Source organism: Periophthalmus magnuspinnatus, chromosome 18, assembly GCF_009829125.3.
Source record: "Periophthalmus magnuspinnatus isolate fPerMag1 chromosome 18, fPerMag1.2.pri, whole genome shotgun sequence".
NCBI classification, from domain to species: Eukaryota; Metazoa; Chordata; class Actinopteri; order Gobiiformes; family Gobiidae; genus Periophthalmus; species Periophthalmus magnuspinnatus.
In genome coordinates this window covers 24,786,536-24,811,669 of record NC_047143.1, presented here as the reverse complement: position 1 = coordinate 24,811,669, position 25,134 = coordinate 24,786,536, and the positions used below count along the sequence as shown (strand labels likewise).

The window sequence follows — 25,134 nt, the reverse complement described above, 5'->3', positions numbered from 1 at the left end:
ATATTTCTTTACAAAATGAACTTAAAATGTGCAAAAAACCCAAAATGATGAGCTAGCATGCTCAAAAGAGAGCGTCTTAATACAGATGAGAACACGTGTGTGCTAGCTTACCAAGACGATTAACTCGGGTGATTCAGCACTTTAAAAGTGCGTCTTCAATGGTTCTTTCACCTCTAAACAGGAGTTTTAATCATATTAGAGCATAAAGTTCAACATTTGTCATTTTCAAGACATTGTATTTCGGCTTTCATACCTTTTTCTTTTTCAACCAACACGTGAGACGAAAGACTGTGCTCTGTGCGCGCGTGAGCAAAGTTAAGCTATCTGCGCATGTTCATACTACTTCCGGTTTCCCGTCAAAATAACTTCCGGTTTTCAAAATAAAACAAATTATGTATAACATGAAATAAAACAATTTTAAAAAAAAAGAAACATTATTTTTAACTCTAACCAGGCGGGTTACATTAACTTTAGTTTAACAAAGACTTTTAGCGTCACAGTTGTGTTTTTGTTGATATGTTGTGATCGTTCAGAGTCGTAAAACTGCACATGTCTCTGTGTAAACGTAAATGTGGAGCTTGTATAAACTGTGGATGAATAATTCTGACACATGTAACAGTTTAATGTGTTTTTCTAGTTGATAAAATGCACAAAAAATGCACTTTATGTTCATTCATCTTCAATAAATGGAAGATAAATAAAAATAAAAAAGTTGAGTTTTTTGTGAAAATGGGGTTGATCATGAAGTGTCTCAAAAGCTTTTATTTTTCCCTGAATCGTATTGAATCGATTTGAAATATATCATATCGTATTGTATTGAATCGACAGTGCACTGTATCGAGATATTTACCGTATCGTGGTCTATGTATCGAGGTATGTATAGTATCGGCAAAGTCTTAATGATACCCAGCCCTAGTCTTTAAGTACATTTTTACACGTACTTTAATACTTTTTTTTTTTACTCAAGTAGATTTTTTCATGTGATACTTTTACTTTTACCTGAGTATTTTTCTTTTTACTCCTGTATCTGTACTTTTACCCAATAAAACCAAGTACTAGTTAGCAAAAAACACAGCACACAATTAAAAATAAACAATCACGAATATTCATAATCAGTTTTATTATAATCAAGATACATTTTCAACACACAAATCACTTTAAATGTGAGATCGTGACATACAGTACTTTATGTGTCGTCTTTGTCTTAACCGCAGTAGTGTCTAAAGCAGAAATGATAAAAGTTTAACCCCTCGGACCGTTTCAGGAGCGCGAACAACAACTTAGAACTTATAACGGAGTCAGGACAGTTACAGAAATGATGTAAAACTAGACCTGTCGCAGTAACAAACTCTGAAGCGCGATATTTTGTTGAAATAAATGTAACAATAAATGATAATATTAAAACTGAACCCAAAAATAGTTTCTAAATGAACAAAATTGTTAAAATAAATAACAGAATGAATGATAAGTTGACAGGCCCGTGGAATGTACAAAAAAGTGGACTAAGTGAGTGTGACAAATGAAGCTAATCGAGGCTAGCTGTTATAGCAGCTAATTTGAAGACGTTACGTATTTGGAATTCCGACCGTGCGTATCATAGCAACCAAAGAGCCAATCCGGAGCGAGGATGTTGAAGGTAACGCACGTTGGTTTAGCAGGGAGTAGACGCTTAGCAACGCTGTCAATCAATCCTGTTGCTAACGCTAGCGGGAGCGACGTTGGGACGTTCATTTACGGATAAAATAGAGGAATAAAAACCGTAGGAAAGTGAAATGGAGCCAGAATCGATGGAGCCGAAAGCGCGCACATGCTCACTTCCTGTTTGTAACTCGACAGCGGCGGCTAGCGTGTTAGCTACGTCCATTTATATAAAACTAGGCCTGTCTACGGACAGGCCTAGTAAAAGCAGGTTCTGTTCAAAGCGGACTCTACGTGATATTCCGTGATTCAAGTAAAGGCTATTGCTGTTACTACCGACAACGCAAATATGGCTTATTGAATAAAAAATACAAAAATTAAACACGTAAACAAAATCATTTCACAATTCACTTCGACGTGGAACTGCAGAACACCTCCCTCGATTAAAGTAAACAAAATAAGGCTTATAAATTACACATAAAACATAAACGATTGGGAAAAAGTACCACATAAACAGTAGTAATAGTGCTTAAAACAGTGTACTTAAACTCACATCAGCAGCTGCACTTACTGTGGTGAAACATGCGTCGTTCCCCTGCGTAACTATTGCAAAAAATCCCCTGGTCTTTGGTTTGTATATAGACCAAACGCTGTGAAAAGTGGGATATATAACTTATAATCTACAGGCACTTAAAACTACAGGTACAGACCCTCCGAGCAGCTGTGTACACGGACTTAATTTGATATATAAAGCCACGCCTAACCTCAGAAGTGTCTAAACATGAGCATAATCAGTGCAAAGTCTACACAATGACATAATAAAGAGGTTTTTTTTCCCCGGGACACTGAGTTCATTGGACGATAATATGATCAGACAACCGCATGTCCGTTATTCATTTGCATAAAAGTTGCTATAAACAAAAACAAAGGGAGAGCATTGTATTCTCACATCTGTCACCAGTTTTCCAGTTTGTTTTTTGGATGAGTTTCGGTAAATTTTGACAGTTGCAGACGAATAAAACATCCGAACGAAGCAGGAGGTTTGGAGGAGCTCTCTCACATATATCTCAATTTCCTCCTTGTCAAAACATGGCTTATTTTCTTGTTCTTCTAACACACCGAGGACAAAATGTTTACAAAATCTTCTGTGACAAATATTTAAGTGTGTTTTTTTTTTTACTGTCAGTCGTCTTTGGCTCTGTTTCAAAAAGCAGGTTTAGGCCAAACCCGGAGTTTGTTAATCCTGAAAAGAGATGAGCTCAGGGTTATATATACTAGAGTGAAACTAAACTCTGAGTCTGTCACCATGGCAACAATCTGTGAACCTAAACTGGTCCAGAGCAGGTTTTATTTACCCTGAGTTTAACCAGAGTCTGCCCCTGAAGGAGAGCTCTGATTGGTCAGTCCCTGCTCCTGAAGGAAAGCTCTGATTGGTCAGTCCCTGCACCTAAAGGAGAGCTCTGATTGGTCAGTCCCTGCTCCTAAAGGAGAGCTCTGATTGGTCAGTCCCTGCTCCTAAAGGAGAGCTCTGATTGGTCAGTCACAGGTGGATCAGGTTCACTTAATCAGACTGGGGTGTGGGGTTTGGGTTTAGTGATTTGACTTGTTTTCATTTCTATTTTACACTATTTTACTTAAATACTTTCATCTGTTGTGCACTAAAGCATGTCTGTTCTGAAGTGTGCTTTATGGACCACACTTCATTCACTTTAATTCATGTACATTTATGTAGAATTCATTAAAAACCCAATGAGTTGCACAGCTCTCAACATCTTAGATTAGTTAAACATGGTAATTATATATGTATTATATATTATACATACACAAAGTAAGGCTTAAGTAAATAGGCTGCAACAAAATGATGTGGGCCTTGGAGTATTTTCATTTGTATCTTCATATTAAAACAGTATAAACTCCTCCTCCATATTCCTTTCATACTAAACCTGATCCACAGTCACATGACTTCCTGTTTCTCTAAGATGGACACCTCCTCTGGTTTACTGTTGTCATGGTGACTGCTCTTTTCTGGGATTTATTAATAAAGTCTTAGTAAAGTCTCTGCTGAACTCAACCTTTTACTGTCTCTTGAGTTTCCAGCTCTGCTCCAAACCTATTTAACGAAACGGAAAACTGTGAGTTGTCCGTCTCAGGGAAGAGTTAAGTCTTAAACCCAGAGTTTACTGAACCTCCTTTGTGAAACAGGGCCATAATGTTACAGCTGACAAACTTCATGGTCACGCTTCATAAAACATCAAAAATCCCACAGCAATAAACAAAAACATTCAAAAGTCAACCTGTGTAATAGCAACATTCCCCTCAGCCGTAAAAGAATCAACACTTTTTACCCATATAAAAATAAATTACATTTAAACAAACAATTAAAAACACAAGATTAAAACCAGCTCATGCAACAGAACTAAATATGATTAAATAAAACAAGGCACCAACATCGTACAGACATCCCACACACACTGCAGTCATCCTCATTCTGCGTCTGATTGAAGTTAATAAAGTTTTTGTTGAATATAACCTGAGTGAGCGCTTGTTTTCCGATGCAAACCAAGTCTTTCAAACGTCGTCAAGATTCACAGTGCCAGAAAACAAACAAACATTTCCCGGTGAAGTTTCTTGATTCGGCAAAATCCTCAAAAATCAGTCTGATATTTTGGAAGAAGCCAAGAAGCAATGAAAAAACGCAAGAAGGTTTGGCTGTGTCTTATGTTCTAATAAATCCACAAAAGGGCCGTTGGATCCTGTTGACGTAGTGTTCTTCTAGCTCTTATGATACAATTTAAAGGGAATAAAACACGTCTGACCTAAACGTGGGAGCGGTGGTAATGGTGTCCGGGCTGGAGAGGCTGCCTCGCTCTGAGTGGAAGCAGCCACAGGAGTTTCCATCGAGTTCCACAGACCTCAGCCAACGCGCTCTGCCACTGCTTCTTTGAACTTAACCTGCAAAGAAATAATTATAATCATGCATTTCATATTTTTTATAATATTAACAAGATATTTAGTGCTGTTTTAGCTGTATTTTCTGTGTAACTCATTGAACTTGCTCTGGAGCTGTCGTGACTGTCAATCTAAACCAAAAACCTCTAAATAATCACCCCAAATCACTCTTTCAGGAGCCAAGTTAAGTAAGTTTGGAAAGTTGTATTGTTCAATGACATGGTCTGTTTGGAGAATTCATCAGTTACAAGTGGCTGTTGGCAGTGGTGGAACGGAACGAAGTAAAAGTAATAAAAATACTGCACAGATACCTAATATTCTTACATTTTAAAGTAGATATTTTTGCTGTTGCTCCACTTCGTTTGAGAGCAGGTATTGGTCGTTTTCAGATCCTGTGGTGATGTCAAAATCCCATCACCCAAACAGTTTTCCCCATTGATTACATTGTGCTATGGCATGAAATATCCAAAAGGTAAATTCACAAATGTTGAACCTGATCATTTCTGTTAGTGACTAGACCCAAGAACTCACTATATTTCAAAATCTGCATCGGAACAAAACTAATATTTGCAGCCCCGCATCTGTATTATATATAACAGGTCAATAGAATGTTATACTGTCATCTGAAACTCAGTGATTTCTACTTTCTACTCCACTATATTGTTGACAAGACTGAAAAGTAAAAGTATTTTTTATTATAGTTTGAGACCTGCTGAAAAGGCTGAGGGTTTATTTTTAACATGTTTGTAGTTTGAGCAAAACCAAAATATACACTAAAAACAGCTAGAAGACAGACAGATTTTAAACGTTTCAGTTGTTTCAAAATTATTACATCTGAACCTTCATTAGATCTGTGCAAAATACATTTACATTTTGCTCTTTAAGTACATTTTAAACAGCTACTCTTATACTTTTACTCCAGTAGATTTTTTCATGTGATACTTTTACTTTTACTTGTGTATTTTGTTTTGCCCCAGTATCTGTACTTTTACTTCCTCCACTGTCTGTTGGTAAGTAAAGTGAAGACAGTTCTATAAAACCAATGTCCTTTTAAAGTCTGTTACACATATTAACACGAGTCATGAGCAGGAGACACAGGGTGAATGACCCTCTCACTCACTGAAATAAACTCATGTGTTCAGGGGTGGAGCATCTGAGCCCTGGGCCCAAATCATCATGTGGGTCCACACTAGATGTTGTAGTGTTGTTGTACATGTAATCAAAAAATACTCATTACAGACTGTGTGGAGGGCCCCTCTCTGCACTGGGTTAGGGCTCATAAAAAAACAAAAAAACAAAACAAAAAAAACAACAACTGGGCTTCACTGATCACAACAGCTATTATTATAATATTGGTATGTCCTGGTTTGTCTTGGTTTGTTTTGATTAGTCTTGGTTAGTCTTGGTTTGTCCTGGTTTGTCCTGGTTTGTCCTTGTCTTGGTTTATGTTGGTATGTCTTGATATGTCCTGGTTTGTCTTGGTTTGTCTTGTTTGTCTTGGTTTGTTTTGATTTATCTTGGTTTATCTTTGTCTTGGTTTCCCCTTGTCTCGGCATGTCCTGGTGTGTCCTGATATGTCCCAGTATGTCCCGGTATGTCCTGATATGTCCCAGTATGTTCTGGTATGTCCTGGTATGTCTTGGTTTATCTGGTTTGTCTTGGTTTATCTTTGTCTTGGTTTCTCCTTGTCTCGGCATGTCCTGGTATGTCCTGGTATGTCCCGGTATGTCCTGGTTTATCTCGGTTAGTCTTGGTTAGTCTTGGCTTGTCTCGGTTTGTTTTTGTTTGTCTCGGTGTGTCTCGATTTGACTGGGTCTGTCTCAGTTTGACTTGACTTGTCCTAGTATGTCTCATCACCTCTTATCACCACTTGTATATGTCAGATCACTATGTTTGTCAGTATTACATTAAATTTAAACAAAAAAAATCTGAAATACTCACATTTCATTTGAGAACTGTGACATTTTCTCTATGGTCGTGGTATCCTGTTAAACAAGATGAATCACTTCAGTTAATGAGCAAACCCACAAAACCTAGGTAGTTCTTTTGTTCTAAATCTATCTCTCTTTTACTCACTGAAAGGATTCCTGTCATCTGAGTGTAGAACAAACTGGTCATGCCACCAAACATGACCACGCCCATGAGCGCCGAAACCCGCAGCAAAGCCAGTTCATGCCGTGTTGTAAACTTCTCCTTTAAGATAAAACAAATATACATGTGTAAACTGAGGATTTTGTCAGATATGGAAATGATTTCAGTGTTTTGAAGTGAAAAATACCTGATCTAGTTGTGTCAAGGGCTGGAAGTAGTAGTACTGGCAGAAGTCCAACACTAGAGTGAACAAACTGAGGACCTGAGCGTAGAAACAAAGCTGGAGGAAGAGCCAGTGGTTATCTTCTCCCACACAGTTATTGATCCTGCAACGAAAGATTTTTACATTTATTAAGGATTACATCACGATTCACAATACAAGGATTTACTCTTATTGTCAGATACCTTTAAAACTGCTTTCAAAAATCTAAAAAAATCCTTTCATAACTTAAATTATCATTGAATATAAATAAAACTAAGTACAGTCGAAACCAGAAGCTTATACACACTATTTAAAAAGATACATACGTTTTGTTTTTTTTTTTCTCTCTCACTGTCTGACATGAAATCAGACTAAATTTTTCCAGTTTTAGGTCGATTAGGATTACTAAAATTATTTCTATTTGTTAAATGTCAGAATAATTATAGAGAGATTTTTTAAAACAATTTTTAAGTCAGAAGTGTACATACGTTTCACTAGTATTTGGTACTATTATTGCCTTTAAACTGTGTGATTTAGGTCAGACATTTTGGATTTCCTTCCACAAGCTTCTCACAGTATTTGGCAGGAATTTTGACCCATTCCTCCCGACAGAACTGGTGTAACTGAGCCAAATTTGTCGGCCGCTTTGCTTGCACAGGCCTTTTCAGGTTTGCCCAAAAAATGTCTCAGACTTCAGAAAAAAAAAGCATATATGTCTTTTTTATATAATGTATGTAAGCTTTTGGTTTCAACTGTTTTTAAATCATATACTTAAAAAACCATATGCTTAGTTTTATTAGTTTTATTTAGGTAATGTGTAACCTACAAGTCTTGAAAGAGTCACCACCTAAACATATCTTGGGTTTTGGCTTGAGGAAAACATATCCTTTAAAAAACAGATCTCGGATTTATGTAACAGTTTAAAAACGCAAACGCAATTTAATAATCTGGTAATAAACATTTATACTCACACCTGCTCATGTTTTTAATGTTTTAAATGAACTTGTATAGACTTGTTTTGTTTTTTTTGTTTGTATTCTGTATTTGTCTGCATTTCTGTATATGCATGTATTTATATTCATATGTATTCATGTATTTTGAACAGGGCATCCATGACACAGAGTCAAAGTGATGTCTTTGTGTCTCAAGTAACAACAAAATTACATTTAACGGACTATTAAACAGTAAGCGGGGCTACTGCAAGACTGTGTAACACTAGAATGTAAACATATTCACTACTGAGGTACTTCTTGACATACATAACACTATAAAATTGTTATGATCATGTAATACCAATAAATAACTTTTAAAATAATACCAAACTATACATATATATTGTTTTGTGTACAACTCTACTGACCAAGGACAGTGGTGGTCCATTCTGCGGACACAGTGGCCACAACGGCTGCAGTGATGCGACCTCTTTGGTCTCATTAAGTTACACTTATTGCACAGCTCCCAGTGTTCTCGCTCTGTGGAAAGAGAGAGAAAACAATTAAAAGGTCCTGTATAATGCAAAACTGACTCTTGTGAGGTTTAAGCCATGTTATAAAGCTGTTACTGCATCAAAAACAGACCTGAAGTTGTGTTTTCTTTCATTCACACGTGTTTAAAATACAAACCCTGCATATTTAGATTGAGTTCTTCTCTTCTCAAACTGAAAACACTCTGTTCCAGTTTGTGATGTCATGAAGTGGTAGTTTTCCAGTTAACAGCTCCTTTTACCTTTAGTTCAGTAGAGATCGGCAATTCCAGGTCTGAGATCATTCGAATGATTCTAGTGAAGGTGTGTGGAGTTTAAAATCCCAGTGGGCACTTCCTGTTTTACCACATTACAAAGCGGAACAGAGTGTTTTCTATTTGAGAGAAGAACTTGGCCTAAATATGCAGGATTTGTGTGTTAAACATGTGTGAATGAAACAAAACACAACTCCAGGTCTGTTTGTGATGAGGAAACATTATAACATAGATTTGAAAATAGCGTAAAATGGAAAATGCAATATTGTAATTCTACAAAAATCAAGTCATGTTACTGTTTTGGTTCATACCAGAATGAGGTATATGTGGGTCTAACGGAAGACGACCAGGGTCTGCTGTGGAAGCTCTGAACAGGGCGGCAAAGCACAGTGCCGATGCTATGTAATAACCTAAAGAAACACAACAAGTTAAGGTTAAGAACGCATAATTTAACACAAGATAATGCAAAACGTAAGAAACCATAAAGTCCTTACAAACAACAATAGCCCAAGGTATGTGTCCTTCATTGTAGTGTGGAAGAAGTACAAGTTTAGGAACAAAAATTGAGTTGTAGAGCCAGATGCCAAACACCACACTGACACAGAGCCAGCCCATGGGGTCCACCACGAAATGTAGTCGTAGCTTCATGGCTGCTGCTGGGACTGAGGAAGACAGAAGAAATAAAAGAGATCAAGAAATAACAGTGGGATTTGCATGAGAACAACATAAACAAATGGCATTGGTCTTATAATAAACAATTACCAGCCAATACAGTTTTCTTAAGACATTATTCTCAGTAATTGTAGTGTAAAAATAGTAGTCAAATTAACAGCAGTACGTGATTTCTCCTGTACATAATCATATTTAGTAAAATGGCACACTTCCATTGCATGATCTCTTCTCCATCATTCATTCTAAGGACAGATCAGGTTGGGCTTGGCACCACTAGCTTTATCACGTTAGCAAACATTAGCGACCTAGATTTTTAACCTCTATTTATACACGATATAACTGTAGATTAGAATGGACAGATTTAAGTTTAAATTCATTGTGGGAATAAACAAAAATACCTGTTTCTAGCCCCGTCCTCTCCAGCGCCCGCAGGAGCACAGATACTTCCTTGTGGGATGGACGGGACAAGTGGTTTGTTTTGTTAGCCTCAATCTGTACCTCGCTTCCGGTTTAGCCGTAAAAAGAAAACGTTAAAATAAATAAATAAAGATAAAAAGAAACGTTAAAAAAAATAAAGTAATAAAAAGAAAAAGAAAACGTTGAAAAAAAATAAATTAATTAGAAGAAAAATAAAACGTTGCAAAAAAAAAAAAAATCAATGAAAAGAAAAAGAAAACGTTAAAAAGAAATAAATAAAAAGAAAACGTTAAAAATAAACAAATAAAAGGAAAAAGAAAACGTTAAAAAATAAATAAATAAAAATAAAAGAAAACGTTGAAAAAATACATAAAAATAAAACGTTAAAAATAAATAAAAAGAAAACGTTGAAAAAATACATTAAAAAAACTTAAATAAATAAATAAAAAAGTAAAAAAGAAATAAATAAAAAGATTAAAAAACAGAATTATCCACAAAAAACTGTTCTAAATGTACAATAGTTTAAAAATAAATAAATAAATAAATAACTGTAATAAATAAATAAGGAAATAGCAAAAGCCAACACTTAAGTAGTTACTTTGTATCTATAATGAGTCATAATTCAACCTTCTACAGCTCAAATTTTATCATAGTGTAGAAAAATAACCAAATATTTCCCATTGATGTAAAGATAAATATTGACCCCCAAATATAATTGTTCCATCTGTCATGTACTGAACGATAAGTCGATATTGTATTTATCGTGAAAGGCCTATATGTGACTCTAACTATCTTTAAAATATTAAAATCAAGTTTTCTCAAATATCATTCTAATCCCTGACTGTGTGGTCTGTGTGTGGGTGTATTCTTGTAGTTCACCACTAGGTGTCAGCACGCGCGCTGCTGTGAGTTTCCATTTCCCCTGACGAGTGCTTCCGTTAGCATTTCCTTTAGCATTAGCCGCCGGTGTTTGTTGACGGCTGGTCAACGTTACTTGGCATATCGGACTGTTTTGTGTTTTGGGGCAGAAATGGCATCACAAAACTCCTACAAACTCCGGTGTTCAATCCCGGGACATGAGATGGACGTGCGGGGCCTCGCGACCGCGGCTTTTCCTGAAGGAGCGTTTGTTTCTGTGTCCAGGGACCGCACCGGAAGAATCTGGGTCCCAAACTCAAGGTAGCTATCATTAGCAATGCTAAGAAGCTGTCATGGCTTTCTATAGTTTATTGTGTCTCTTAATCTTAATTGTCACATTTAGTGAGATAAACATCTAAGTCTCTGTTGTCACATATCGCCCTCTGTCTCTGAGTCTATGCAGCTGCACAGAGGCAGAGAACACTCAGCTGGACTGAAACTAGCTTTGTCATTCATTCATCTGAAACTTTGTTCTTGTGTGTTCCTCGTCCATCACAGCCATGACAGGGGCTTTACAGAGATGCACTGTATGTCTGGACACACCAACTTCGTCTCCTGTGTTTGCATCATCGCTCCCAGTGACACATATCCTCGTGGACTGATTGCCACTGGTGGAAATGACAATAATATATGTGTTTTTACACTGGACAATCCACAGCCTCTGTATATGCTCAAAGGACACAAAAACACAGGTAACTTTTACTCAAGGCAATGTATATTGAAGACAATCAATGTCAATGTAACTTCTTCTTGGAGATGTTTTTGCTTTGCCTAGAATCTTCTACAGTAGTATAACATTAAACTTATCCATCTCCATGGAGACAAGCAGATTACGCCACCAGGCCAAGGTCAGATCTGTGGACTAGCAAGCTTGTTCACAGAATAATTTCTTTGTTTATTTTCTTTTTTTTTTTTTTTTACCATACTGTGAAACATTCCTGGCAAAACAATAACACCTCCATGAAGACAAGCAAATGATGCAACTCCAGTCAGAAAAGTAACAGTGCACCTAATTAGTTGGACTTAGATATGTACATTTAAATATTTATAAATATTAATATTATAAAATATTATAGAAACTGTAAAATGCATGTACTGGAAGCACACACGAGGGTGGGAATAAATACATATTACTTCATCCCACTCCCCTTTGAGCAATGAAACTTTAGTCTAAAGACATTTTGTAGTTGTGATGCATTCAAAGAGTATTCATTATTTTTTTTACTTTCTTGGACAAGTATGAAAAATGACCTTAGATCATCAATAACATCAATAACCCACTTTGCACTCTCTCTTCCTCAGTTTGCACATTGTCATCTGGTAAATTTGGGACACTTTTAAGCGGCTCGTGGGACACTACAGCCAAAGTCTGGCTAAATGAGAAATGCATGATGACACTACAGGTTTGTCCAAGTGTTGTAGTTGACAGCAGTGATTCCAAACATATTCACAAGGATTCAAATTGAAACAGTAAACGTGTTTGTTTTAGGGCCATTCTGCTGCTGTGTGGTGTGTAGTTATTTTACCTGAACAAGGCCTCATGCTGTCGGGTGCAGCTGATAAGACCATAAAGCTGTGGAAAGCAGGTCGATGTGAAAAGACGTATACAGGTATGATGCACAAAATGTAAACAAAAAACCTCATTTAACTATAATGACCTGTTTTCAAGCGACTCTCGTGTTTGTTTTAGGTCACGAGGACTGTGTACGAGGATTAGCGGTGCTCAACAACTTGGAGTTTTTTTCCTGTAGCAACGATGGGAGCATTAGAAGGTGGCTGGTGACAGGGGAGTGCGTACATGTTTACTACGGACACACTAGCTACATCTACAGCATTGCAGTTTTCCCTAATAGTGAAGGTATGTTTGTGAGTTTGTTTGTGTTGCTATATTTATCAATCAGCTTTTGTTTATCTATTTCTTTTTTTCTGTTTTTCCAGATTTTGTAAGCACCGGTGAGGACAGAACCTTAAGAATATGGAGGAAAGGGGACTGTACGCAGACGATCCGTTTGCCTGCTCAGTCTGTGTGGTGTTGCTGTATTTTGCCTAATGGTGACATTGCTGTTGGTGCCAGGTAAAATCTTGTGTCTAGTTTTCTTTGCATGTCACAGCTTTGTGTTATTTTAATATGACTTTTGGGGTATGTACATCTTTATGAATGTTGTGTTTGTTCCTCCAACCCACAGCGATGGCATTATCCGTGTGTTTACTGAGGCTCAGGACCGTATCGCAAGTGCTGAGGACATCCAGGCTTTTGAAGATGAGCTTTCAAAAGCCACTATTGACCCAAAGACCGGAGACCTTGGAGATTTAAAACTAGAAGAGCTTCCTGGAAGAGAGCACCTTAATGAGCCTGGTGAGAAGGAAAGATATTTATAAAAGTGGGATCAATGTTTTTTTTATATTTACTGCATTCTGTTTTCTTTAGGAAATCGAGATGGACAAACACGGCTGATTAAAGACGGAGACAAGGTTGAGGCGTATCAGTGGAGTGTTAGTGATGATCGCTGGATGAAAATTGGAGATGTGGTCGGAGGTTCAAACCAGCAAACTTCCAAGACTGTCATGTATGAAGGAAAGGTAAACCGTAAGCTGCCCAGTAATGATACCTGTTATTTTAGGCTAGACAAGTTTATTTGTACAGCACAATTCGTACACAAAGTAATTCAAAGTGCTTTACAGAATAAGAAAACATTAAAATCACAATATAAACCAATCAAAACATAAATAATCATGATAAAAATGAACTTTAAAGGTGAAAAGTGCAGAATAAAACCCATTCAGTCATATTTACAGATAAACAGAACCGTTTGAGCCTGGATTTAAACATTGTTAGAGTAGAGGCCTGTCTCACATCTTCTGGAAGACTGTTCCAGGTTTATTTTATAATTTTCCTCTATTCAAACTAGGGCCGGAACCTGCCACTGTAGTTTAGACCTTTCCAAACGTGTTCTTGGTGTTACTGCGCATGGATGTATTCAATGTGTTCAAATGTACGCTAATTGTGAACAAAATGTGGAATTTAAAACATAAATTGCAAATCTTAAACACAATAGTTGCAGGAAAAAACACCAAAAAAGAGGAAATAACAAAAACTCAAACGTATTAAAACTGTCATTTTCAGGAGTACGATTTTGTCTTCACCATTGATGTAAACGAAGGAGGGCCATCCATGAAACTGCCTTACAACCTCTCAGAGGATCCGTGGCTCACAGCACACAACTTTTTACAGAAGAATGACCTAAGTCCAATGTTCCTGGACCAAGTCGCCAACTTTATCATAGAGAACACTAAAGGACAGGTGGTGGGACCTGCGCAGCCAGGGGGAGGCGACCCTTTCACTGGTAACGCAATATTTACCACTTTAGCATCTACTTATAAGTGCTCAAAGGGCGTATTGCATCAAAGTCGAGGCTTATTCTGAAATCCTGAGGTGAAACTAGCTCAAGTTAAAGCCTCAAGTTGTTCCATGAAAGAAATAAGGCTGGGTCTAACCAAAGCCAAACCAAGCCTGAAGTTTAAGCTCCGTTTTGTGTGAGCTCCTGCTGACTCTGTAAAGGCCAAATGAATGGAGCAGCGACATCACTGAAAATGGGCTCAAAATGTGATGTTTTTTATGATCGGATTAAACGAGAGAGGAGCCGGACAATTGTTGGATTGTTTTGTTTATTCACTTTGATGGAACTGAGGATTTGAAAAGCCTGGATCTTCCAAATAACCCAGGTTTTCATTTTACCTTCATGGAATACCCCCATTGATTATATTTATGTTAGATTATTTACTAACTATAATTTCTATAAAACATGGATAATAATTTCTGATTATCTGAGTTGTGTTCGTAAGTGTGTTTTGCTTATGTTTCGTAGGAGGTAATCGGTACGTCCCTGGATCTTCAAGTGGCAACACAGGCTTTGGAGCTGATCCTTTTACAGGTGCTTGTCATTATTAATGTTGTGTGACTGCTTTGTTGTTGTAATCCCAATGAAAGAAAGAGAGAAGTCAACAGAAATGCTCTGTGTGCTGCTGATGGAGGTGGGGAGGATAGTCATTGCCTCTTGTGGTTCTATTAACAAAATGATTTCTTTCAGGTGCTGGTCGCTACATCCCAGGGGCAAACTCTGACACAAACTCCCGTGGTCCAGTGGGTGTGGCTGATCCTTTTACAGGTGAACCATCAGCTAAAACTAAAATAACTCAGACATATTATTGCATTAAATAACATTCTATTTGCACGTCTAACAGGAGGAGGTGCGTACTCATCTGCTGCCCTCAAACAAACTCCCACAAACATCTACTTCCCCAAAACAGAGGGAGTGAGCTTCGAACAGGCCAACAGCTCACAGATCATCGGTGAGTTCTGAATTCTGTGTTTCAAATCAAGTCAGTTTTGCGTTTATGTGACGTTCCCTGTTGACTTCAATTGCAAAACTTGAATTAAAAATGTGTTTATTTGCCGTAGCCAAATTAAAGGAGTTAAACGCTGGAGCTCCCCAAGAACACAAACTGTCTGAAGACTTTTTGGAAATTATCGAACAGCTGCTGGTTTCTGTGTGCGCCTCAAACTCTGAGCCCGCCCCAACGATGCAACAGGTCACCCTGCTCTGGAAGGCGACTCACTGGCCAGAAGGTCCCCATATCTGATTAAATGATATGTTTTTATACTAATCTGATGTGTGTTACTTATAGATGTTTTTCTTTTTTTCTTTAGACATTGTGTTTCCAGTTTTGGATATATTGAGGCTGGCTGTGCGACACCCACAAGTGAATGAAACTCTTTGTGGAGAGGCAGAAGGAGTACAGCTATGCAACCACCTCCTCAACCTGATGAGGCCAGAGGGACGACCAGCCAACCAGATGCTTGCTCTGCGGATTCTGTGTAACTGTTTTAGCGGCAGGCACGGCAGGTCTCTACTCGTGTCCCAGCGCGAAACGATTCTGTCACGAGCTGCCGATTTGGCCTCAGTCAATAACAAAAACATCCACATCGCGTTGGCCACTTTGGTGCTGAACTACGCCAGCTGTTTCCATAGCCAACCCGATCTAGAAGCCAAAGCCCAGTGTCTGTCCGTTGCCAGTCGAGCTCTTGAAACGGTGCAGGACAAGGAGGCGGTCTTCAGGCTGCTTGTTGCCTTGGGGACCACGGTAGCGTCAGACCAAACCGCCCGGGATTTGGCCAAGTCTTTGGGCGTCAACTCTCAGATCAACAAGTATTCCACAGTCTCCGACCCCTCCAAAGTGGCAGAATGTTGTCAGCTGGTTTTAAAAGAACTTCAATGATGTGTGAATGAATAGATGACAAATACACTTCTTTCGTAATAAAATTTCTGCAGAAAGATTTGAGTGACACGTATAACCAACAATAAAAAAGAACGGACTTAATTTGTGTGTATGTGTGTGTTTTTTTTAATGCTTTTTAGTAATGGAGATCTTTTCAAACATTTTAGGCAAAGTTACTACAGTTTTGCCAGTCAGATCTAATACAATTTAAAAACAAATAAAAAGACATGGAACAAAAAGACTCATTTAAATTTCAAGCAAAAAGTGCTACATTTTCTGTATTGTGTGCCTTTTTTATTTTTTTAATTTTAATTTTATTATAGAAAGGTCAATTGTTATGACAAAACGCACAACACATATCAACAAATAGAATGCCAGGAGGGAGGCATACAAAGAAAAAACAGGTTGAACAGTTGCATTGTGACATTGCACAAAGAAAAACAACCTTTATATGTCAATACAACTTTTTTGCTTAAGCTTTTGGAAATAGTAGAAAGGTTTTTATTTGCTCAATTAAAACAGGAAAAAACTAAGATGTATAAGAAAATGTACTTTTAGTGAATAGAAAATTTGCCAAATATAACAATTTAATGAATTGCCATTTTTAAATTTGAGTTCAAATTCTTATCACAAAAAAAAAAGGATATGCTCAAATTTTAGTAAAAAGTTAGGGTCAATATGGCCTTTTATGAATTTTAAACAGTCTTTTTAAAAAGTTCAGTATCATTTGCTCAGAAATACAAGCGAAACACAATGACGTCACCGGAAGTACTAAGACAACTTCCGGGTTTATTTGTAATATTGGCGGTCTGCGGGTGAACGCTGCTGTTTCCCCTCCCTGATCTTTTTCCTTTAACTAACCGCTGTTTTGACGTTTATATACTTTAATGGTTGTCCTTACTTGACAAAATGAGGTTAAGGTTGTTGACGTTTTGTTTAATCTAGTCCCAGATGAGCGGCGAAGAGTTAAAGACACTCCTAAAGTTAAGCCTCAGAGTTTGTAGCTAACGGGCTAACTGCGCTGAGTGTCGCAGTAACTTCACTCAGACCTTTGGCATTTTTTTATCCTGGAAAACGTGACTTATCCGAACCTTTTATCATGGAGAATACAGCAGCGATGCAGAAAAGAAACGGCAAATATCTGTGGTTTGCGATACTCGGTTTGGGTTTTAATCCTGAGACGGAAATCTCTAATTTAGCCATAAAAAGCAGCACAAAACACATCAACCTGGGCCCGTGAGTATCTCTAACCAACAGCAGGGTGTTTATATTGTCATTATGTTGTCTCTAATCTGTGTTTTTGGCTTCTCTAGGACGATGTTTGACAAACCAAATAAGGATGCGTTTTATATTGTGACACATTTTCTACTGGAAAAGCTAAATCCAACAAGATTTAACGAATTATACAGGTGAGTGTAAGGATAATAAATGTTTAAAACGTACAGGGTGTCTATCAAGTCTCTTTACAATTAAAAAAATGTATTTCAAAGGCAATTGGTCAGATATCTTAATCAGACTTTATTCTGTTGTAGTTCTATTGCACTCAGTGGTTTCCAAAGTGTTTTATCTCATTTAACACATCTCTTTATGGGCTCCATTAGTCACATCAGAATCAGAAGACTTTTATTGCCATTGTCAGTGAACAAGCTGACAAACTAGGAACTTTCTTTGGTGATAAAGTGCAACATAAAACCACTGAATAAGTACAAATGAGGGCATGCATAAAGTTAAAAAAGATATGCTTAAAAGTAAAATAAAATGCTTCGAGGTAGATGTATACAACAACAACATCATCAGAACAACAGTGCAAACATGGCTTATTAAGGTGACTGGTTTTAAGTTTTTAAGTGTCCAGTTTAGTGCAGATATTCTAAAGTGTCACAATGAAGACTGGACTCAATTTCTTGCCGTGTTCGCTGTAGCAGAGCCGCATGAATGTCTCCAGTCTCATCTGTATCTTTTGCTTTAGTTCAATAATGCCCTGCATCTTTGTTCGATGCACAAGATCGTTAAGGTGTGAGATCTGTTCCATCCCTTCCAATCAAACTGTGGAAATGTTTGATTGAGGAACTCCAAAACATGTTGACCCCAATGTGATTAAAAACTTTTAGAACCACTGAGTGTAATACAACAAATCTAATTATTAATCTATCTTATCTCTTGCCTTTGTAATTCAATGTATAGAGACTTTATGGACACCCTGTATATTTTTTAAGAGGTTTGATGCCAACTTTTATATTTTCATCAGGCACTGTTGGCCTGTCCTGAACCACAAAGCGGATGCGGAGTTTAGAAAAGTCACCTGCGCATGGCTGAGGGAAATAATGGTAAAGTTTATCTGTATAGACTGAACTATTTTATGTCACACACTTATTCATTATTTTCTTGTTTTCAATCCAGGATGAGACGGCCAACGCAGGGTCCAAGGTCCAGCCGTCTTTGTTTCTCTCTCCTGGAGGCCCCAAATTTGTGACTTTGATGCTTCACTTGTCTAATCACGTCATGCTGCAAGAAATGAAGACTTTCAACACAGGCATGACATTATCGTCTTGGGAGAAATTGAAAAGGTTTATGATAAAAATGTAACTTCATAATTGTTTGTCATTTAACAGACGGCAGCTGGGTTCCTGAGGCGGCGGCTTTCCCTGCGTCCTCTGTGGATATGGCAATGAAGAGACTGAACCTGATCCGAGCCAGGTTTATGAAAACTGCTGTAGATCAGGACCGCTTCCTCCACGAGTATCAGAGAAGAGCCCAGTGAGTTTTCTTCTTGTTTCTAAGAGTGTATTGGTTTAATGTCCCATCTAGTTTATTTCTGTAGCACATTTAACAAACAAAGCTACTTCAAAAGTGCTGCACTGAGGGAGGGATAAACTGTGGAGGACTGGAGACTGCAAAAAAAAACAAAAACTGTTGGTGCTGTCTCATGTAGATGTGATTGTAGAGCTCACAACTAAGGCAAGAAAAGGCAAGTTTATTTGAACAGCACAACTGGTACACAAAGTATTTCAAAGTGCTTTACAGAATAAGAGACATTAAAATCACAATACAACAAATCAAACATAAATAATATTCATAAAACTAATATTAAATGAGAAAAGTGCAGAATAAAAACCTTTCAGTCATATGCACAGAACCTTTTGGACTCTGGATTTAAACATTGTCAAAGTAGAGGCCTGTCTCACATCTTCAGAAAGAATGTTCCAGGTTTTGGCATCATAAAACTCAAATGCCGATTCCCCGTGTTCAGTCCTGACTCTGGGAACAGCAGGAGACCAGGACTGGACCAGTCCCTGAAGTTCTCAGAGTGTGAGATGGTTCATGTGGCACTAACTTATGGGCGATGTACTTTGGAGACTTGTACTTGTTGCTTTAAAGTCTATTCTCTGAGTCACAGGAGCCAGTGGAGTCTTTTTTTAGGGAGTTTACATGTTTCCTTTCGGGCGCTGTGGATTCCTCTTGCAGAACGTTTCCCTGCGTGCTGCCCTATGTTTGTTCACTGCTTTCGGCTCAGGACACAAAGCACTGATAAAGTCTAGTACATATCTGTCATACAAAAAAGTGAACTCAAGCACCGCATTTTATTTAGACAATTATTTTAAGACTATTATATTGAAATGATAGTGGGGTTTTTTGGACACTCAAAGACACTTTACTCCACTTCTACTGTTTTCTTATTGTTTGTAAAGTTTTTAGTAGTGATTTGAAGTGCTACAATGCAATACTGCGCATATGATGTAACTTGTATTGAACAGTACTTAAATATTCTGGTTGATCCTGGCTCCCATTTCCAAGGGAGTCAGGATCTCCTCTTTAGATTTTGGTGTTGCTTTAAGTGCACCTGTTCAATGCATCCACAATGAATGAAGAACTGTGTCTGTGATCAGTGTAATTGAAATCACCTGTTTTTGTTCCTCTTTGTTCTGTTATAGGGCCCTGGTTAAGTCTGTGAGGGAAACTCAGGCTGAAGGCGCGAAGTACGATGAGCTGCTCAAGTATGTGGTCCTTTTGTCTATACGGCTTTTGAATCGATGTTGTGTTTGTAGATTTTGGTAAGTTTCTTTTTTTTTTTTTATGGTTTGTGCAGGCGATACAGCGATGACACTGTGCCAGACCAAGCTTCTCTTGTTGAAAAGGCCAGAAAGGTAAGCACGTTTTATTACTTGACATTATGTTTAAAAAAAAAAATAAAAATAAATAAATCAAACAAAATCAATCATAAATAAAATAGTAAAAAATATACAAAATAATAAATTTAATTAAATAAATAAAAATATGTTTAATAAAATTTTTAAAAATCAAAAATAATAAAATGTTTTTGCTTTTAGGTGCGTGCCTTGTGGTCAACCATTGAAGGAATTGTTTCATCGACCCAAGAGGAGCGTCATTCAGTGCAGTGCGTCTTAAAAGGAGATGTCGATCAATACACACTCGATGGGACCGAAAAGGCTCTCAAAATCTCCCCCAGTTTGTTGGAAAGGATCGAGCAGCTTCCTCATCCGGTAGTTTATCATGAACCTGAAACTAAAATGGCGTCACCCTTGCGTTTGTCTACACATTTGGTAAGTTTTGTCCACTTTTCTGTCTGTTAGTTGAGTTCTGGGAATGTCTATGAAGCCGGGCAGCTGAACCTCCTGAGTGTGCTCGAGCTGACGAACCACGCGCTGCAGCTGTTGAAGGAAGAAAAGGCTAAAGTTTCCCCTTGGCCTAAAACGCTCCTCGTACCTGAACAGCTGCAAGAAAAATGTCAGCGAATGAGCCGCGTTCTGCAGGAGCTCCACCTCATTAGGTAAAATACATCCATCTTAACAACAACTCATGTTTAAGTCTGGGATATAAAGGGTTTTGTCGTCTGTGTAGGCAAAAAATCTCAAAAGAAGAGGTTCCTGAAGTCAAGGCGGCCATTAGAGAGTTGGAGCTGGAGTGGGACAGGAAGTGGAGTGATGTTCTTCGAACTACGCCACTGATGGCTTTTCTGAATGAAGATCCCGTGAGTATTTTTAAAAAAAAATCCTTTATATTGACCTTCACTGATGACACATAAGGTTAATTGGGGGAAAAATGCAAAATAAAATCACTATAAAATAAAAAATAGTAAAGTGTAAAAAAAAAAAAAGGAAAAATAAAAAGTTAACAAAAAAAAAATCAAGACAGGATAATAAAATAAAATCAATATATAATACAAATATATGTAATAAAAGCTATAATAATACAAAATAAATTAATAAAAGTAACACAAATTTAATTTAAAATGAATTAAAAGTGGCTGGTGGGGGGCAGGCTCAAGTAATGTTCCCTATGCTTGCATTTTCACATGTTAAAATACTCTAGAGCACATGTGTCAAACTCAAGGCCCAGGGGCTAAATGCGGCCCACCATGTCATTTTATGTGGCCCTCAACAAGGTAAATTTAAATGTATGACTGTCTTAATGTCAGTGTATTAGGAGTTACACAGTTGCAGACATATTTTATCTTTGCAAATTTGAGACGAACCCTTTTGCTGATGTGGCTCTCGGTGAAATTGAGTTTGACTCCCCTGCTCTAGAGAGTTTTTGCTTTTTATCTTGTCTAACCCCATTTTACAACTTGCTGTTCTGAAATGAGCCTTGGTTTTGTTTAGGCTCTTGGCTTTTTGTCGCCAATGGCTCCACTGTCTTTCGAACCTGCTCCAGAAGCAAGTTTTAAAAGTAGCATATTCACCCAGTATCCTGCAAAACTACTTGGTGAGTTTTATAACGTTACTTTTCCACACAATCGTTTGGTTGTACGAACTCTCCTTACTTTTTTTTGTGTTTGGCAGATAAACCACTGGAAAAGCCAAGAAATGAACTGGTTACCAAGCTGCCAATGACTAAAAGGTAAACACTAAAGCAGACGTATTGTGCTCGATAGTTATAATCTACGATATCCATGGATCATTGTTATAATTTGCACATTTTAAAACACAATATTGATCTAAAACAACTTGATAAAAAGCTAACCATAAAAGAAAGCCATCAATTGTCCTAAATGTATCACCGATTAAGAAAATTGGGGAATGAAGATTGTACTGGTCTCAGTGAAAAGGAGAGTTCACAGACAAAATAAGTGATTAAAGATTGCTCAAACATGCACGAATCACTCCAAAAACAAAGAGTAAATGAGTAGGATAAACGCTCTGAAAAGTCGATTTTGCACGATGGGTCTGCTTTAATAAATTGGTGATTGGTTAAAAATGTTATGTGGCGATGGGAGGTAGATACTTGGACAGTGCAAAGTGGTGCTCTGTCCGTCACTACTCCTCCCTATAACAAACCTGCTCTCTGATGACCGGGGCGAATTAAGAGAAATCGTCACGGACAGATACGGGGCAGACAGTTAAAATTCAAAGATGGCGGATTGTATTAACAGAACGGTTTGACTTCTCTCTAATCATGATTATTCTTTTGAAGTAATATTCGTTCGGACTTGGGTGAAAACGACGTCCCTGCGCCGCCGACCGAAGCCTCATCTCGGGGAAATACTTCTTTAGACTGGCTGTTTGAAGGCCCCTCACCGCCCAAGACTGAACCAGCTCCACTGTCTGAAGTTGGTGCATTTGGGATTTTTTTTTGTGTTCATGATAAATTTAAAACAAAATGATTTACAAAAATGTCTTGTGTTGTGTGTTTTTAGGTTGTGAAATCCAGCGCTGCATCAAACGTCTCCAAGGCCACGCCACGAAGATTGAAGAGTGAAATAATTGAGTTGGAGTGTGAAAATCTGGCGCATCAGGTACGTCGCTCAAGCCATGTGTTAGACGTTTCAAAAAATCCAAATATTAAGAGTTTAAAGGCATCGCGGAGGCTAACCAGCTACATGCTCACTAAACATGATCATTTAAAACCCAAAAAGCACATTATAAACTGCTAAATTATTAATGCATTTTGCTGAATCTTGCATTTTAAAAGTTTCAGAAACAGATTTTAAATAAAACTATAGGTTGTGGCTATTAAAGGTGCACTTTGTAACTTTTCTGGTGGAGGGTTCGCCACCTGCTCGTCTCCGAGAAGATGTTACAGCTTTGCCTCAATTATTCCACAGTATGAAAATAAACTTGGTTATGACACTGGAGACAAGCTAATGGTCAGATCTATGGAGAAGCGAGCTTGCGTACAGTAAGAATGTTTTTCTAGGAATTCTTGAGCTGTAAAACACTTGTAATCGAATACATGCAAGTCGGATGTATTTAATGCCATACTGTTGAACATTCCATGCAAAGAAATGACATCTCCATGGCGACGAGCAAGTAGCGGACCCTCTTTAGCAGTTACGTAGTGCAGCTTTAATTGCCACATAGCTGATTATACCTGAGCTTTGAAACTTTTAATGGATTTTTGTAACGTTTATGGGAAAAATGAATGAGAAATGAGCTCCATGTTTGTCTTTGGTCAGACTTGTTTATGATTTTGTTTTTTGTTTTGTCAGTTTGCAGATGCAGTAACTACAACTGACGCTACACCGGGCCACGCCAAAGGTCTGGACTTGGAAGATCTTCTGAGCACGATTCACGGAGACCCTTTTTCTACCAGAAAGCAGCTGCCGCGAACACCTGAGAGCTTGAGTACGTCACAATTCATCTTTTTCTACGACATTTCTCTATCGATGCTACGTATAATTTGTGTTTTATTTCTCCCCAAAGTCATGGATGTCAAAAGTTCCTGGCGAAAGGCGGTTGAAGAGGACAAAGCCGAGAGACTGCGCTCAACCAAACTCAGCGACAGCATATTGGGACACCTCACTCCTCTCGGCGAACCTGCTTTTAGTTTCCAAAGCCCGTTTGCTCCTCCCCCGGATAAACCGAAACTGAGCCCTCCCCCTCCTGAAACCACGCCCTCCGTCTGCCAGCAGGGGGCCATGATGAAATCCAATTTGGGATGGGACACTTTCAACACGGAGATGGACAGTCCGAGCGGTACAGGCAGCAGCGCGGTCCAGTTTAGTCTTGACCACGAAACACTCCCTGAAATGCCAAGTTGTGATAGTTTCTTAAGCCTCGACGATGTGGATATAAAGAGCGAGGAGGAAGAGGCGTCTCCCGATGAACAGACAGGACTGAAACGCTCTGAGAACTTGTTTGCTGGTCAAATAAACCAACCAGACACCAACCTCCTGTCTCCTGAGCTCCCTACGCTGGACAGGGATTGGGCAGTGGACCCGGTAAAGTCGGATAAAACTGGGGATAAAAAGTTTTCTCTGGATTTTGACACACTGGGTTCACCGTCCACACCCACTCAAGAATACAGCCTGCCCAAACTGATCACGTTTTCACCCATCGATGACATGAGCACGAGTTAATGAACTTATTCTATAAACTATTTTGAGGTCATTCGCTGTACATAACTGTAAACTTAACATATTTTTTTTACTCTAAACACGCAGTGAATTTTCTGCAAACTCAAATTGTACATATAATTTACTAACTTGTACATATTGTGTTTATGTAGAATGTCTTAATAAAAATCTCACAGCTTGTAATAAAATATCTTCTGGTAATTTTCACTTCTGATGTAACTCCAAAAAAAACACCTGTTGCTCTTGAAATATTGTACTTGCACTAACCAGGCGACAGGGGGCGCCAAGCACTGGGTTACTGTGGGTTGTAAAGTACTGTAAACACGTAGAGAACACCGGAAATGCAGTATTTAATAAAGTTTTGGTGCAAAATGTATGAACTCGTTTATCTTTGGAAATTATTGTAGTTATGATCTCGTGACTTAGTTTAGTGTTTAGTTGTAACTACAGCCAATAAATAAAATGGAGAAAAAAATCTAAATTATAAACCTAGTGTATCAATTGTAACTATAGCCAATAAAAAAAAATCTAAAATAAAATCGATAGAATTAATAAAATAATAAATGTAGTGTATAATTTAAAACTAGAGACAAATCAAGTTTTTAAAATATCTAATAAATTATTAAAATAAATAATGAAAAAAATAATGAACCGTATCAGTTGTAACTATAGCCAATAATGAAATAAAATAAAAACAAATCAAGTAAAAAATAAAGAAGAAATAATAATAATAATGATAATGTCAATCAAATTTTAAAAATCAAATAAAATGAAAAAATAAAAATTATAATTAAAAACATTATTACGGCACTGTCAGATGTGGCACTGTAAACGCACGCTGTTTTACGTAATTCCTGTTTCAAATTGAGACCATTTTGTCAGAAGAGTCAAAACTAATTGGGGTTTAACCTGAAACACA

General features: G+C 37.8%; 3 protein-coding genes and 1 non-coding gene across 6 annotated transcripts; 3 read left to right on the top strand and 1 right to left on the bottom strand.

Annotated features, from left to right (window-relative positions):
* Positions 1–1,102: 1,102 nt before the first annotated feature.
* Positions 1,103–9,762, bottom strand: zdhhc21 (zinc finger DHHC-type palmitoyltransferase 21). Of its 2 annotated transcripts, XR_008649099.1 has the most exons (9): positions 9,688–9,762; positions 9,112–9,279; positions 8,929–9,027; positions 8,241–8,352; positions 6,866–7,004; positions 6,664–6,780; positions 6,529–6,572; positions 3,086–4,590; positions 2,146–3,017 (listed from the first exon to the last, which is right to left on the bottom strand). XR_008649099.1 is itself a non-coding variant. In XM_033983684.2 (8 exons), the coding sequence occupies exons 2-8, from the start codon at positions 9,263–9,265 to the stop codon at positions 4,455–4,457; spliced, it is 801 nt and encodes a 266-aa protein (XP_033839575.1). In that variant the 5' UTR covers positions 9,266–9,279; positions 9,688–9,762; the 3' UTR covers positions 1,103–4,454. The 2 variants fall into 2 exon arrangements, 1 of the variants encoding a protein (XP_033839575.1); XM_033983684.2 differs by having other exon boundaries at positions 1,103–4,590.
* An 887-nt stretch (positions 9,763–10,649) lies between these two features.
* Positions 10,650–16,001, top strand: plaa (phospholipase A2-activating protein). Its single transcript, XM_033983538.2, has 14 exons — positions 10,650–10,885; positions 11,123–11,316; positions 11,927–12,027; positions 12,114–12,234; positions 12,315–12,482; positions 12,563–12,698; positions 12,811–12,980; positions 13,053–13,204; positions 13,749–13,968; positions 14,491–14,556; positions 14,713–14,790; positions 14,867–14,974; positions 15,084–15,251; positions 15,333–16,001. Exons 1-14 carry the CDS (start codon positions 10,737–10,739, stop codon positions 15,899–15,901), a joined length of 2,400 nt encoding a protein of 799 aa, XP_033839429.1. The 5' UTR covers positions 10,650–10,736; the 3' UTR covers positions 15,902–16,001.
* A 661-nt stretch (positions 16,002–16,662) lies between these two features.
* haus6 (HAUS augmin-like complex, subunit 6) lies at positions 16,663–24,590 on the top strand. Of its 2 annotated transcripts, XM_055229062.1 has the most exons (17): positions 16,773–16,926; positions 17,007–17,137; positions 17,215–17,310; positions 18,150–18,228; positions 18,302–18,434; positions 18,514–18,658; positions 19,834–19,896; positions 19,989–20,046; positions 20,230–20,403; positions 20,494–20,690; positions 20,762–20,891; positions 21,523–21,625; positions 21,703–21,760; positions 22,334–22,469; positions 22,557–22,655; positions 23,349–23,484; positions 23,563–24,590. In XM_055229062.1, exons 2-17 carry the CDS (start codon positions 17,019–17,021, stop codon positions 24,216–24,218), a joined length of 2,382 nt encoding a protein of 793 aa, XP_055085037.1. In that variant the 5' UTR covers positions 16,773–16,926; positions 17,007–17,018; the 3' UTR covers positions 24,219–24,590. The 2 variants fall into 2 exon arrangements, with proteins under 2 accessions (XP_033839297.1, XP_055085037.1); XM_033983406.2 differs by having other exon boundaries at positions 16,663–17,137.
* LOC117386746 (small Cajal body-specific RNA 8) lies at positions 22,131–22,261 on the top strand. Its single transcript, XR_004542721.1, has one exon. It is a non-coding gene; the product is annotated as a small Cajal body-specific RNA 8 (non-coding RNA).
* Positions 24,591–25,134: the final 544 nt, after the last annotated feature.

Coding starts and splice junctions, on each gene's coding strand:
- plaa (XM_033983538.2), top strand. CDS start 10,737: ATGGCATCACAAAACTCCTACAAACTCCGGTGTTCAATCCCGGGACAT. Junction 11,317..11,926: donor CAAAGGACACAAAAACACAG/GTAACTTTTACT, acceptor TCTCTTCCTCAG/TTTGCACATTGTCATCTGGT. Junction 12,981..13,052: donor AGAGCACCTTAATGAGCCTG/GTGAGAAGGAAA, acceptor TGTTTTCTTTAG/GAAATCGAGATGGACAAACA.
- zdhhc21 (XM_033983684.2), bottom strand. CDS start 9,265: ATGAAGCTACGACTACATTTCGTGGTGGACCCCATGGGCTGGCTCTGT. Junction 9,028..9,111: donor ACCTTGGGCTATTGTTGTTT/GTAAGGACTTTA, acceptor GTGTTTCTTTAG/GTTATTACATAGCATCGGCA. Junction 6,573..6,663: donor AGATGACAGGAATCCTTTCA/GTGAGTAAAAGA, acceptor CTTGTTTAACAG/GATACCACGACCATAGAGAA.
- haus6 (XM_033983406.2), top strand. CDS start 17,001: ATGGAGAATACAGCAGCGATGCAGAAAAGAAACGGCAAATATCTGTGG. Junction 18,659..19,833: donor GAGTATCAGAGAAGAGCCCA/GTGAGTTTTCTT, acceptor GTTCTGTTATAG/GGCCCTGGTTAAGTCTGTGA. Junction 21,761..22,333: donor AAGCTGCCAATGACTAAAAG/GTAAACACTAAA, acceptor ATTCTTTTGAAG/TAATATTCGTTCGGACTTGG.